This window comes from Spea bombifrons, chromosome 5, assembly GCF_027358695.1.
Source record: "Spea bombifrons isolate aSpeBom1 chromosome 5, aSpeBom1.2.pri, whole genome shotgun sequence".
Lineage (NCBI taxonomy): Eukaryota > Metazoa > Chordata > Amphibia > Anura > Pelobatidae > Spea > Spea bombifrons.
In genome coordinates this window covers 93,042,327-93,054,922 of record NC_071091.1, presented here as the reverse complement: position 1 = coordinate 93,054,922, position 12,596 = coordinate 93,042,327, and the positions used below count along the sequence as shown (strand labels likewise).

The following is a 12,596-nucleotide window of genomic DNA, read 5'->3' as shown; positions in this document are numbered from 1 at the left end:
TAATAAATTGTTCCCTAATAAATAAAAATACTTTCAATATTCTTTCCACAATCTTGGCTCTCTTTTATGTTCACAACTTCATCAAAGCTTCCTTTGTAAAACACTTTCTTATTTACCTTTCAGTCTATTTACCTAAAAAATATGTAAATGGGACGTATAACAAAGTTATCAATTATGTGAGGCTATACATCCCACAAACTACAGGACAGCACTTTACATGTGGTGGTCAGCTACATGTAAAGTCTATGCGTGTCACCCTACACCCACACCCAAGACAATAGTCTACTAAGAAGTAAAAGCACTTCTCCGATGCACTCAACCCTGTTCAACATACAACAAGAAGGCAAGGTAGAAAACGTCCTTAAAATGTTTTACTACCTTTCATTTTACGTTACTGTTGGTCAGTCGTCATTCAAAAAAATATTGAAAAATAACTAGGGTAATCAAACACATGAATACTATCCTTTGGAAAGATTTTCTTTTGTGAAGGAAAAGCCGGTTTCACATAAAAATATTTTATTACATTTGGTTCTTGAAGAATATTGGCATGAGAGCTTAGAGGAAAATAAAAAGTAACAAGATGTAACATGATATATTTCACACTTGAGACCAACTATGGCTCATGAAATAAAGAATAAGTACATTGTAAACTATATACAGTGTAATACTTCAATGAATGATGCTTATTCTAAAAGGAAGTATTCTGGGGCAATGGAACAGGGTTTTATGTTTTCATTTCTTCTCTTTCATCATCCAGATCTGTCAGGCAGCAGTTGCACAATATTTGCGTATATTTTGTTAAAGATTCTGGGGGAAGAAAAAAAACAAACATGTTAAAATACAATGGGGGGGCTCTAACACCCATCTATTCCACAACTCCCCATTGTGATATAGGGATTAAAGTTTCATTAACCCTCAGGACCCATCACATGCCTTTCCCCTCCCTCCATCTTCTGTGTTCTTCTGTCTTTCTGTTAAACTAATGCTGTATTCCACACATCAGATAAATGATGTATCTCATGAAAGGCCCAAGCTCTTGTAAGCTGTAAAGGTCGTGGGGGTGTTTATATAACGTTTTATAAATACATTTCATAATTGTTAATACTGAATTTGGTGAAAACATAAAACCAACGCTACATATGATCTCTTGGGCTGTTCGCTATTGGTTAATTTAAAAAACATGCTTTACACGTTTTACTAGTCAATGCGCAAGATGAGTACTCACCACAGAGCTGAGAAAAAAATCGTGGCCTCTTTGCAGCAGGCAAGTAAACTCCTAAGAAATAGGCTGGAATGCCAGAAAGAGCAATCCCGATGCCAATCAATGAATTAATTGCATCACAATAGATTGGGACTATAACGAGAAAAAGACTGCAGAGGCAATAAACCAGCGGGAAGAAAAGGCTGACCTACAGAAAAAGTTTGACAATTCAGTAACAAAAACAATATCCTATCTATATATTCTGTGAAGCTGCATTTTAAAACATAATATACATATATATACATATAAAATTGTTACAGTACAATTAAATGTTTGAGTAATAGCATGTCCGGGAACTTCTCAAGTTAGACTACTTGGAGCTCTGCCTCTTTTTAGGGAGTGGCTTCATGTAGAGGCAGGGCTAGCTAAATTTAGGAGTGGGTCTGTCTCCGGGCAGCCAAGGATATTGGGCAAGCAGTAGGTAGGATGTGGCTGGGGAGTGGGCACGGTCGCACACCACTTCCATGCCAGGAGACCTCCACTGTAACATTTATTATTTTATATAAACGACCACTGACAGGTGAAGTGAACAACAGTAATAATCTGGTTATCATGGTGTTTACTTGGCCTCCAAATTTCCCAGATCTCAATCCAATCAAGCATTTGTGGGATGTGCTGGATAAACAAGTCCGATCCATGGAGGGCCCACCTCGCAACCTACATGACTTAAAGGATCTGCTGCTAAAGTCTTGCTGCCAGATACCACAGCCCACCTTCAGAGGTCTAGTGGACTCCATGTCTAGACGGGCCTGAGATGTTTTGGCAGGGGGCCATAATGTTGTGGCTGATCAGGGTATGTGATATGTAAACCTACCGAATAAAGTAACTACTGGAGCGTTTGTATTTTGTGTTCACTTACCTCCAACATACTTGCACACCTAATAACCGATATACACTAAAATTATGTGCGCTGTAAGTTCAGAACAGAATCCTTCCCAGTGTGCACCTCATATATTCTTATTGTATCTTGAAGCATATCATAAGTTTTTGTAACTTGTTTTATAACGAGATTAAATCATGAGTGGAATGTTGGGTAAATATTTGGCTTTTCTGTCAGCGGTTATGTTGTAACCTTTGTAATAAAACACTTAAGCAAATGCAGAACATGAGGAAACAAATAAAAAGCTATTACAGCATATGGACTGTTTTAAATGGTACTTGTGGCAAATTAAAAACCACATTATTTTTTTCTATGCAGAAATGTAACAAGATTATGCAAATTGCCCCTTAACCACAAAGCGTAAAATCTTCTTACCTTCACCGGGCGTGATCGCTCAGGTTGGGTAACCCGCAAAACTATTAATCCAGCAACAGACAGTCCCACAAACAGCCAGTAACTAAAGCTGTAGTAGTTAATTAGCTGAAAGACATCTTCCACAAGCAGATACATGATAGCCATTAGACCCTAAGGTACAAATGTAATAACAGTATAATTGGCAACGATTAAAACTGTGAAATCTACAAATTGTCTATGTAAAGCAGATATGCCTTACAGCATATTATTTAACGTCAAATACTGTTTATAAGCACGTGGGGCCTACACCATGGTGTTATTGAAAATCTTGGAGGCCTAGGGCTCAAAATAGCCCACACAAAGTCCAGCAATTATATATAACACACCTGTATACTCATCAAAAACTAATGCCCAATCAGACCTAGTGAATTACCTGTGATTTGCAAAATACTAAAATTGGTGCTAACTTTAAATATGCAATGGAACATTACCAATGTCATGTCTAATTAACACCCCACAATGGAATGTTGCCTGACTGCACACCTTTTTGATTTACAAATCTAAAAGTAATGTAAATATTGTCCGTGTCAAAATATAAGGTTGTGTTGTTTTGATACTTAATAAACAATCTAGTCATGGACTTTTAATTTAAAGCCATGAACTGAACCATGATTTGGACGTCGGTTGAGGAGAGATATAGTTTGGTAAAGTCACCTTGTCGTAATTTGGGTTTTATTAATTTCACACCACAGACTGTTTTCACATTGATGTTGATCCATAGAAAAAAAAATGGCTCATAAAACCTGGGAAACACAACACCACATAAGAGTTTTTACACTCACATTAAAGAGAAGAGCAGGTACTGGTGTAAAGTTTTCGAAGTGAATCAAACTGAGACTGGCAGGTAGATGACCTTCTCTTGCTCCAACATAGAATAACCTATGTAAAACATTTGTTACAAGTTAGATTATCAGTTACTAGAGTGCAAAATTCTACCTTTTCTTAGTCTAGAAGCAATGGCATCTAATCACAAACCAGAGATGATCCTTTTTCTTTCCTCACATCTATAGTTTTTTGTTCCACTACCAAGAGCCCTGGAGGTTTGTGGCCTATGTGGTAATACAAGGCATCATAAGGAAATAAATGCCATGGTCACTTTTCCCTTTGTGCTCCCTACAATCAGTTTAGAAGGTGCTGAATATCTGTGCCACCAATGCCAGCGATGCATACAATGGTCAGTGTGTGTTTGTCAATGGTGCGGAGTTTGAAAGTTATCTTACTATCATGAAAACTAATGGAAGATTAGGGCAGTTTGGGCCATTGCATTTGCTGCTATGGTGACAAGGTCACTTTTCAAACTAGAATCACTTTTGGTACATAACTCCCATCTGTTTTCAAAGGTATAAAATAAAGTCTAATACTGTGAAAAAATGGTTGCATATTAGTAGTGTATTAACAAAATGTTATTTATGAGAAATGTAAGGCATTCACATGTTGGTGTGAATATTGTTGTATGTAAAACAAAACGATTGACTACTAATTTTTCTTACCTTGATGCTGCAATTATTGAAGAATTTAATCCTCCATAACAAGACATTGCCACTGCAATGGGAATCAGCCATTTGGCATAGCCAAGAACTTCATTACCAAATGTCTAAAAAAAAGGGACAGATTTGAATGCAGGAAGTATTATTATGAGCTGTACACAGAGGCGTATCTAGTGAAAATAGCGCCTATGGCAAGCACTGAAATTGCGCCCCTGTCCAAACTTCCACACATTAATTCACACTCTTTACTACCCCCTCTCCCTCCCTTGCCATTTTCTAACCCCTTTCCCTCCCCTTTCCCTACTACCCTCTTCCTCTCCCCCTTTGTAGTTCTCTCACCTTGAGGTCCAGCAACGGGAGTCTTCTGTCTTCCTGCACTGCTGCGGTGCCCGCTGCTTCACTGCTGAGCGCCGTAATATGACGTCATATTTCGGCACTCAGCAGTGAAGCAGCGGGCACCACTGAGCGGCTTTTAAACGCTGTCTTTTTTTTTTTTTGATGCGGGGGAGAACGAGGGGCGCCAAGCCGTTGCTAGGCGTCCCTCTCTCTCCTCCGCATAAAAAAAAAAAAAGACGGCGTTTAAAAGCCGCTCACTGGCGCCCCCTTTCAAATGGCGCCTATGGCACGAGCCATAGCTGCCATACCCTAGATACGCCTCTGGCTGTACAAAAGTATAATATAGAATTAATAGAAAAGTGTTTAATGGAACTAAATGAACATTAATACATTTAGACATTACAGCAATTTAGGAGCATTACGTTTGTCTTATTCCAGATATATTACTACCTAACAATGAAATAAAATGATCACTTCCAAGTTGCGTGGTAAAACCTGGAAACGTAAAAATGAATGCATGTCAAAATTAAAACATGTTGGTAATGCGCTTAGCAGGTGGACCATAAAGTGGTCAGGTTTATTTTGTTTCAGGATATATCCCAAAGGAGGTGAAAAGGTTTACATGAGGGACTGCAAAATAAGTTAAACTCAACGTATGAGCCAGGAACGTATGTTTATTAGCCAAGTCAGGGGCGATCACAGTGTGTGGTGAGGTGCAATTTTTAATAGATGTGAGGAAATGATTTATTCTGAATAAACATACTAAATTAACATACTGGAATTGTGAGGCTTTTGATTAAATGCTAAATTTAGCAGTAGCAAAACGACAACAGCATTATATTAATGTACTACTTACCACAGCTACAGCATCACTGGTTAAAACAGCTGGCATATTTAATACAACGTAATATGCTACATTAGTCAGTAAATATATTATTGTGACGATAGGCATTGAAATCGCGATAGCAAGGGGAAGATTCCTGTTTAAAGAAAATGAAATCATTTTAAGTAATAGAAACCTTTTGTTACCTATTGAACAACATTCAAAGATTATCACCAGGAAATGGTATAGCTGAGGGGGCAGGAGAGCAAGTGATCCCCAGACTGTTACAAATGTTTTCACACTCTCAGAGAAGGTAGCACATTGGGGTCACGTAAAGCAATGTTATGTGACCCTGCTGTAACAGCGTGGTTCCTTGCACAGTGGGCAAGCAGCCATAAGGAGGTGCTCCAGGCAATGTAAGGGTGTGAGATGTGAGATTTCAGAGTGTGATGTCATGGGTATGATCGAGTGTGTATGTTTTAGTGTATGTAAGTGTTAGAGGGAATTTGTATGTGTAAGTGTGTGTACTAGTGTGTGTTAGTTATTTGGTTGGGGTAAAGGACCAGGATGCACTCCCCTCTGACAAGTGGGTGCTAGTCCTACCCTGATCGAATTTTATATGTAGCCAAGTGTGTGGTGCCATGTTATTCAACAGGACAAAGGATATTTTCCTCATTACACTATACACTTCTTTCCATATTCAAGTGCCCAATGACTACTCTCTCCCATAATAATCCAAGACATGTAAAAATGGTAAAACCATAGCATACACTTATCTATATTCTCAGACCTTTCAGGATTCTTCATTTCTTCTGTCACAAAATTTAATGTATCCCATCCTGAGTAAGAGTACAGTGCAGAATAAAGGGCAAGTGCCATAGATCCAACATTAGTTGTAGAGCCTTCAAAAGGAGCTTTTAGGTTATCCATTTCACCTGGTAAAATACAATACGAGGTTCAGCCTCTTGCAGCAATTTAAAAATATGTTAATCACAGTTTCTTTCACAATAGTATCACAATACTTTATTTTGCTTAATTATTAAGGTTTGTACTGGTTATTTATTAAAAGCCCGGACAGAGTGCTTAGGCAACTGCTACAAAGTAAAGAACAGCAGATATACTATATATATTTATATATTTCCCCAAGATTCCCGTACGTCTGATTGTAAGAGTCAATTGACAGGTTTATTTAATTCAGGTGAATTGTGGGAAGATGAAGTATTTTATCCTACCAAATTAATTATGTGATTTTGTGTTTCTTACTTTCCATGGGGTGCCTTGGGTGAGCTTGTGTGCTTTGATCAATGTACAGTTCTTAAGCCTCATGCTTGCTTAATGTATATGTTTGCAGTCGGCACAAGTCATAATACAGCAAGGTGACATTTTAATGTTAAGAATGGATCCCAATGATCTAGTACCCAATAAACTACAATTTTCTGTTAAACAGTTACCTATATTGTATCTATATAACAAATAAAAATTAGCGATTAATAAATTAATAAAACAAAAGCATTTGAAAAATAATTTATTTATTTACGTTTTAATTTATATACACATTTTCTGCTGTTTCTATACACTTTATTGATATAAAACTTTTGCCGAGGTCCTGAAAATGTACGTGACTTTATACCTTTTCCTGTGTTGGAGAAACTAGTTTTCATTATACTATAATGGAAACCATGTAGACCGGATGGACGCTGCTCTGATTCCCAAGTAAAAATGTTCCTCTGGGGGAAAATATCTCCCAAAGAACTGTGCCACCAGTTATGACATGACACACAAGTCAGGATGCAAAAGAACACATATTTTATTGGGACTGGGCATAGTTTATAGAGCCACATTGCCAGGGGAAGGAGAGTTGAAAACAGAAACAGATTAACACAATTAACACATAACACAATGTAAACGGACATCAACAGCACCAGACTGTAATATAACACAGTAGTAAATGGATCAGGAATGCCTCACAATCTAGTCTAAACTTAAATCTGGTATAGACAGTGAGACATTCTTAATACGCATATAAATGGGAACGAGTGCAGCAACACAAACTATTACAATTTAACTCAAACAACTCAGTGTAAAGGTGCAGTCCCAATCATTTTACTAAAACATAGTCCCATCCATTACACATACGGTACATATTATTGTGACTTTGAAGACTGCTAAAAACTGCATTTACAATAAAATATTTTCAGGGATTTAGGTTCTCCATAGAGAGGGCGGCATGGTGAGTTGACTTGTAATGGGTTAATTAGCAGTATTAGAAAGGACACATGGAAAGCATTTATCTGCTGTGCTGTTCAATAGACCATAATGGAATACAAACAAAATATTGTTCCCATAAAAGTATGTTGCAATGTTCAATTGATTAAAAATAGATTACCAATTTGAGATAAAATCATCAGCAAAATGGAACCTCGTTCATACAGCATAACACGATATGCAAGTAGTAATATTTTATTAACACTTAAAACAAAAAGAAATAAAATACATTGCCCACCAGAGTTACAGTGGAAACCTCACATTTTTACCTGCTCCCTTGGTAACTCCTGCAGGGAACTTGAGCAATATGAAATTAGGATATAGACAAATCTTTTTGCCCATCTCTAGTCCCAAGTGTCCCTATTTAGGAGGAGGAGTTTCTCTTTGGAACTCAAATCCCACTGTTCCTCTTTCCTCTCTTGATGTCCCTCTTTTATAGGAGCTGTGAGCTGTTAAGATCACACAAAATCAATATAGAAATAGCAGAAACTGGGTTTATAAATTAAACTATGTAAATCTAATGTGTTATTCCTCTTCCAAATGCCTCAGTAACATGAATTGCTACATTTTGGGGCAAAAGTTTACATTCATTTCAGACACAATTTTTCAGGTTTAATCTACTTCCAGTGAGTCAGAAGTTTACATACACCAAACTGTCTGGGTCTTTATAGTAGTCTGGAAGGTCCTACCAGACTATCAGGGCCTTTTTGTGCTTGAAGCCATGGGAGCAAAGACAAAACAACATAGCCAAGACCTCAGAAAAAAGATTTTGGACTTCCACAACTCCAGTTCATCCTAGGAGCAATTTCCAACCAACTGTAGGTACCATGGTCAACTGTACAAGCAACTGAATACAAATATAAAAAGCATAGGACCACACTGAAACTGCATAATTTAGGAGTTCTACATATTCCATCATTTTAGAGAGCCAGAATGAAGTTTGCAGCCATTAAGTAGGAAGAAAACAGCCTTTTAGAGGAATGTTCTCTGGTCAGAAGAATACAGTTGAACAATATGTTCAGTCCAAGGTATAGAGGAAAAATGTGAGGGTCTGTCAGCAGGACAATGATCCTAAGCATAAAGTTGTAACATTGTGGCTTATAGACAAAAAAAGTACTGGAGGGGCTATCATAAAGCCCTGACCTGAATCCTGGAGAAAATTTGTGGAGTGAACTGAAAAAGTATGTCTGAGCAAGGAGGCCCACAAACCGGACTAAGATAAACCAGTTCTGTCAGGAGGAATTGGCAAATATCCCTGCTAAGTATTGTGAAAATCTTGTGTAAGGCTACCCTAACCTTTTGATGTTAAGCAATTAAAAGGCGATGCCACTAAACACTAACAAAGTATATGTAAACGTTTGACCCATTAGAATTCTGGAATAGTGAATTCAAGATGAAAGATTTCTGTCTGTAATCAATTGTTTTCAAATTACATCTGATGTGAACAAAGTAGATGCCTTAATTGACTTGCCAAATGAAATGTATGGTAACATGAAATGTGTGGAGTTATGAAAACTTGTGTTTGAATGACTTTAGGCGTCAACTATGGCCTCAATTGTATTAATAGGTCACAAAGCCACATAAAGGGTCTCAGTAATGCCCTGCCATAACCATACCTGCAACCACATTTCCTGAAACAAATGTATCCCTGAACAATTTAGAATGTGACAGCCCATCAACTCCATGTACATAACGCCTTTATACATTAGGTTAAAGAACAGAATATGTGCAGCATTTTACAGGCAGTGTGTATACACAATTAAAACGTACCTTGTCCGAGTTTCACAAGACCAACAGAAATGATCATGAGAAGGGCCAGAATCTTTGCGTAAGTGAATACATCTTGTACTCTTGTTCCCCATTTCACATGGACACAATTAATAAATGTTAAGGTACCTGATAATAAAAACATAAATATATATCATTCTGATGAACACTTCAGTTTAATAGTTAAGTTGTAAGCAAATTAACAAATAATAAAAAATAAAAAAAAAGCCAAAGAATGTTTAGGAATGGTCATAATGTACATAAAGTACATTCCACCACAATCAAATATAGTAAAATATCAAAAAAAAATATAGCACACAATAGTAAATTACACACACATGGCAGGGCCGAGCCTAGGGTCACTGATGTGTTGGTGCAAACATTTTTTGGGTGCCCAGGTGGGTGTTGCTATATGGTTAACACCTTCCCTAACACAACCATTTTCTATGGCAACCACGCCAACTCTTCGGGCCCTCTAACTGCAACATGTCACTACCTTTCCACAGTGCCAGCTTTGCCCCCAAACAGCTTGTCAGTGACATGGTTGTCCCAAAAACAGCATTACACTGAATGTTTCTGTGACATCTGGCGCTCTGAGACGCCGAGTGACAGGGACAAAGCCATAGTTAGATTGTTTTGCACCCAGAAAAAAATGGTTCTCGTTCACTATATTTTGACAGAGATTATTTTGGGGAAAGTAGATCAATAAATAAATAATAATAATAATAATAAAGGAAATTCGTTAGATTAGAACTGCAGAGAGTTAAAAAAAATAGTAAAACAAATTTCCCCCAAATTTCCACCAATGGCATATTCTGGCACCCAGCATCAAGACAGAGCAGTGAGACAGAGGCCTTGCGCTCTCACCGCTATAGTCAGGGCTACACAATGAATAAATACACAGAGGCTCATGTCGGAGTCAGGGCTGCACTGAGGAGTGTGGCAGCAGGCCCTGTGCACCCGCCTCGGCACAGCCCTGCACAGATGTTTGTACTCTGGTACTCAGAAATCTAACTGTACACATGTATGGAAGTTTTTTTTTTTATACTTAAAGAAGTTACCCACACGCATACCAGCACTCTGAGAATGCAGAGATTACTTATCACTGCTGTGATGCCAACCGACACATTCTGGCCTAGGGGATAAATAGACCTCTCCTCTATGCTGCTAATCAAATAGTCAGTTACAAATGGAGATCCCTAGGATGCATTACAAGGTGCTTTGGGACTTTAACACATAGAGCCCTGAGATTGTCAGGACTGGGTTGGGAGCTTTCAGGGAGAAGGAGTAGAAACCCAGAAGCAGGTGGTCCCAAAACACAATATACAAAAACCAACAATCAGTATAGAAGGTCAAGGCAGGCAACAACGAGTTCACAAGCCAAGGTTTTGGGACAGGAGGCAGACAGGAAATCGAAGTAGTAAGCCAAAGGTCAAAATCCAGGAGGCCAAAAAGGTCAAGTAAGTTCAAGTGAGGGTAACAAGCTGTAGCAAGGATACAAGGGGAATGGTGACTGCACAGAGACAGACACCACAGGTTCGAAACACTCAAGGAGCACTCAAGGAATGAAGGGCTAGCAGCGTTTTTATAGGGCTGGAGGTGGTCAGCCCCTCCCAGTAGCTTCAGGTAATTGATTTCCTCAGAGCAAGATTGGCCAGGTATGTCCTTTATCAAATTTCAGCCAATGAGGAATGTCTGAGATAGCAGGCCACACGTGAAGTTTAGAGAATTCTAAAAGATGCGGCCTATTCTGTGGGTGCAATGTCGAATGTGACATGCGTACAACCGGAGGCCGGGGATGCAGCCTATTCCACAATAGCGGGGCTATATCAGGAGTGTGAAAGGAACTGGAAAGGGCTACTGGAGATAAGGTGTGAGCCGAGTGGGCATGGGCCTGACAGGGATATGATGTCATATCCTAGCAATAAGGACAGCGGTTGTGGACGGTCAGGCCTAGGGCAGTGCCCAAGGTAAAGATGTCACTGGTGGTGCTTGCCAGCAATGTCAAAACAAACCAGTATTGCACTAAAATTATCCTCAATTCAACAGCTTCCTGAACTAAATGGTGATCTAAAGAAAAAAAAGTTATTCCGAGTGCAAAATGCTAATTTGAAATTGAATTTTAAAAAAAAGCTATAGTGTTAACACTAATTCTTTTCCATCCCGGCACTTAATTCAGGGTGGTAGCGGTGTCTCCTGGGCTCTATTCATGCAAGAAACTTGGTGAAGGGTCTCTTTATTAGACTAAACATAATTGTGTTTGTGAGTTGGAACCAGTTACGGGAAGAATCACATTAGCCTGTGGATATAACCATACGAGGATGTTTCAGAGACGGGGAGAATTTTGTGCGGACTACATGAGAGAAAATCCAATTTAATGCTGTTCCACTGGTAATTCAGTTTTACTGTGGTTGTTGATCAGTCCTTATAAGGAATAAAACATAATCAGATCATTGATCCTAAAATAAAGCCTACTCCAAGACAATTCTTCTACCTGAGTGTAAAATGGAAATGAAAATCAGAATATTCTTCCGACAAACATAGATATTAAGGTAATGGGTGCAGTATCACTTCAAAAAAGTAAAAAGGACATTAAAATTGATACTTACAGACACAAGCTGCTGCTATTAATCTAACAGCTTCATATGGTGGTTGACAAGATGGAAAAATTGGTTGTACAATATAATTAGCAAATGTTATTGCAATAATGGCTTGTGTAGTAGGCTCTATAATTAATAAGGACGACCAAAGCCTGATGAAAGCAATAAATCCACCGAATGCCTCCAATATATAAGCATAGCTGGCCCCAGATTTCATGACTGATGTCCCCAGTTCTGCATAACATAATGCACCAAACATGGAAAATATTCCTCCGAGGGCCCAGATAATAAGTGAAAGTCCAAATGAGGCACTGTACATCAGGACACCTTTTGGTGAGACAAATATTCCGGATCCAATCATGTTTCCAACTATTAAGGAGATTCCGTTAAACAGTGTAATTTCTTGCTTCATCTTCATTTTGTCATTTGTATTGTGTCCAGAGTCTCTATTTCTGCATTCTTTACGTTTCTTATCTTTTGGCTCTAAACAGGGCAATGTCCATGGTACTGACATCTTCAATTGTTCTTCTCACAACCTATGATAAATAGCCAAAATTCAAAGAAATCAGCAATGGGTTTTCATAGTAAATTAAAAGTATGTATAGTGTGGGGTCACAAAATGTTGTGTTACATGACCCTTCCGAGTGCCCTCTCCCCTTAAAGAACACTGTGAAGGCATGTGACCTGCAAGGTGATGTTCAGCTGGCCCTGCTTGAAGAATTACAGCTGGTCCACCCGTGGCTTGAATGCTTGTAAATTAATT

General features: G+C 38.5%; 2 protein-coding genes across 3 annotated transcripts in view; both read right to left on the bottom strand.

The window, feature by feature from the left end:
* Positions 1-476: 476 nt before the first annotated feature.
* On the bottom strand, positions 477-12,347 carry LOC128497248 (Y+L amino acid transporter 2-like). The gene is made up of 9 exons (XM_053467216.1): positions 11,843-12,347; positions 9,237-9,362; positions 5,992-6,136; positions 5,235-5,358; positions 4,046-4,149; positions 3,338-3,434; positions 2,517-2,666; positions 1,226-1,409; positions 477-807 (listed from the first exon to the last, which is right to left on the bottom strand). The coding sequence occupies exons 1-9, from the start codon at positions 12,345-12,347 to the stop codon at positions 725-727; spliced, it is 1,518 nt and encodes a 505-aa protein (XP_053323191.1). The 3' UTR covers positions 477-724.
* Positions 12,250-12,596, bottom strand: part of RIPK2 (receptor interacting serine/threonine kinase 2) — a 16,540-nt gene continuing 16,193 nt past the window's right edge. For both annotated transcript variants that reach the window (XM_053467221.1, XM_053467222.1), the window contains exon 11: positions 12,250-12,369. In XM_053467221.1, the coding sequence (XP_053323196.1) occupies positions 12,350-12,369 (20 nt within the window). In that variant the 3' untranslated portion in view covers positions 12,250-12,349. The remainder of the gene's footprint in view (positions 12,370-12,596) is intronic.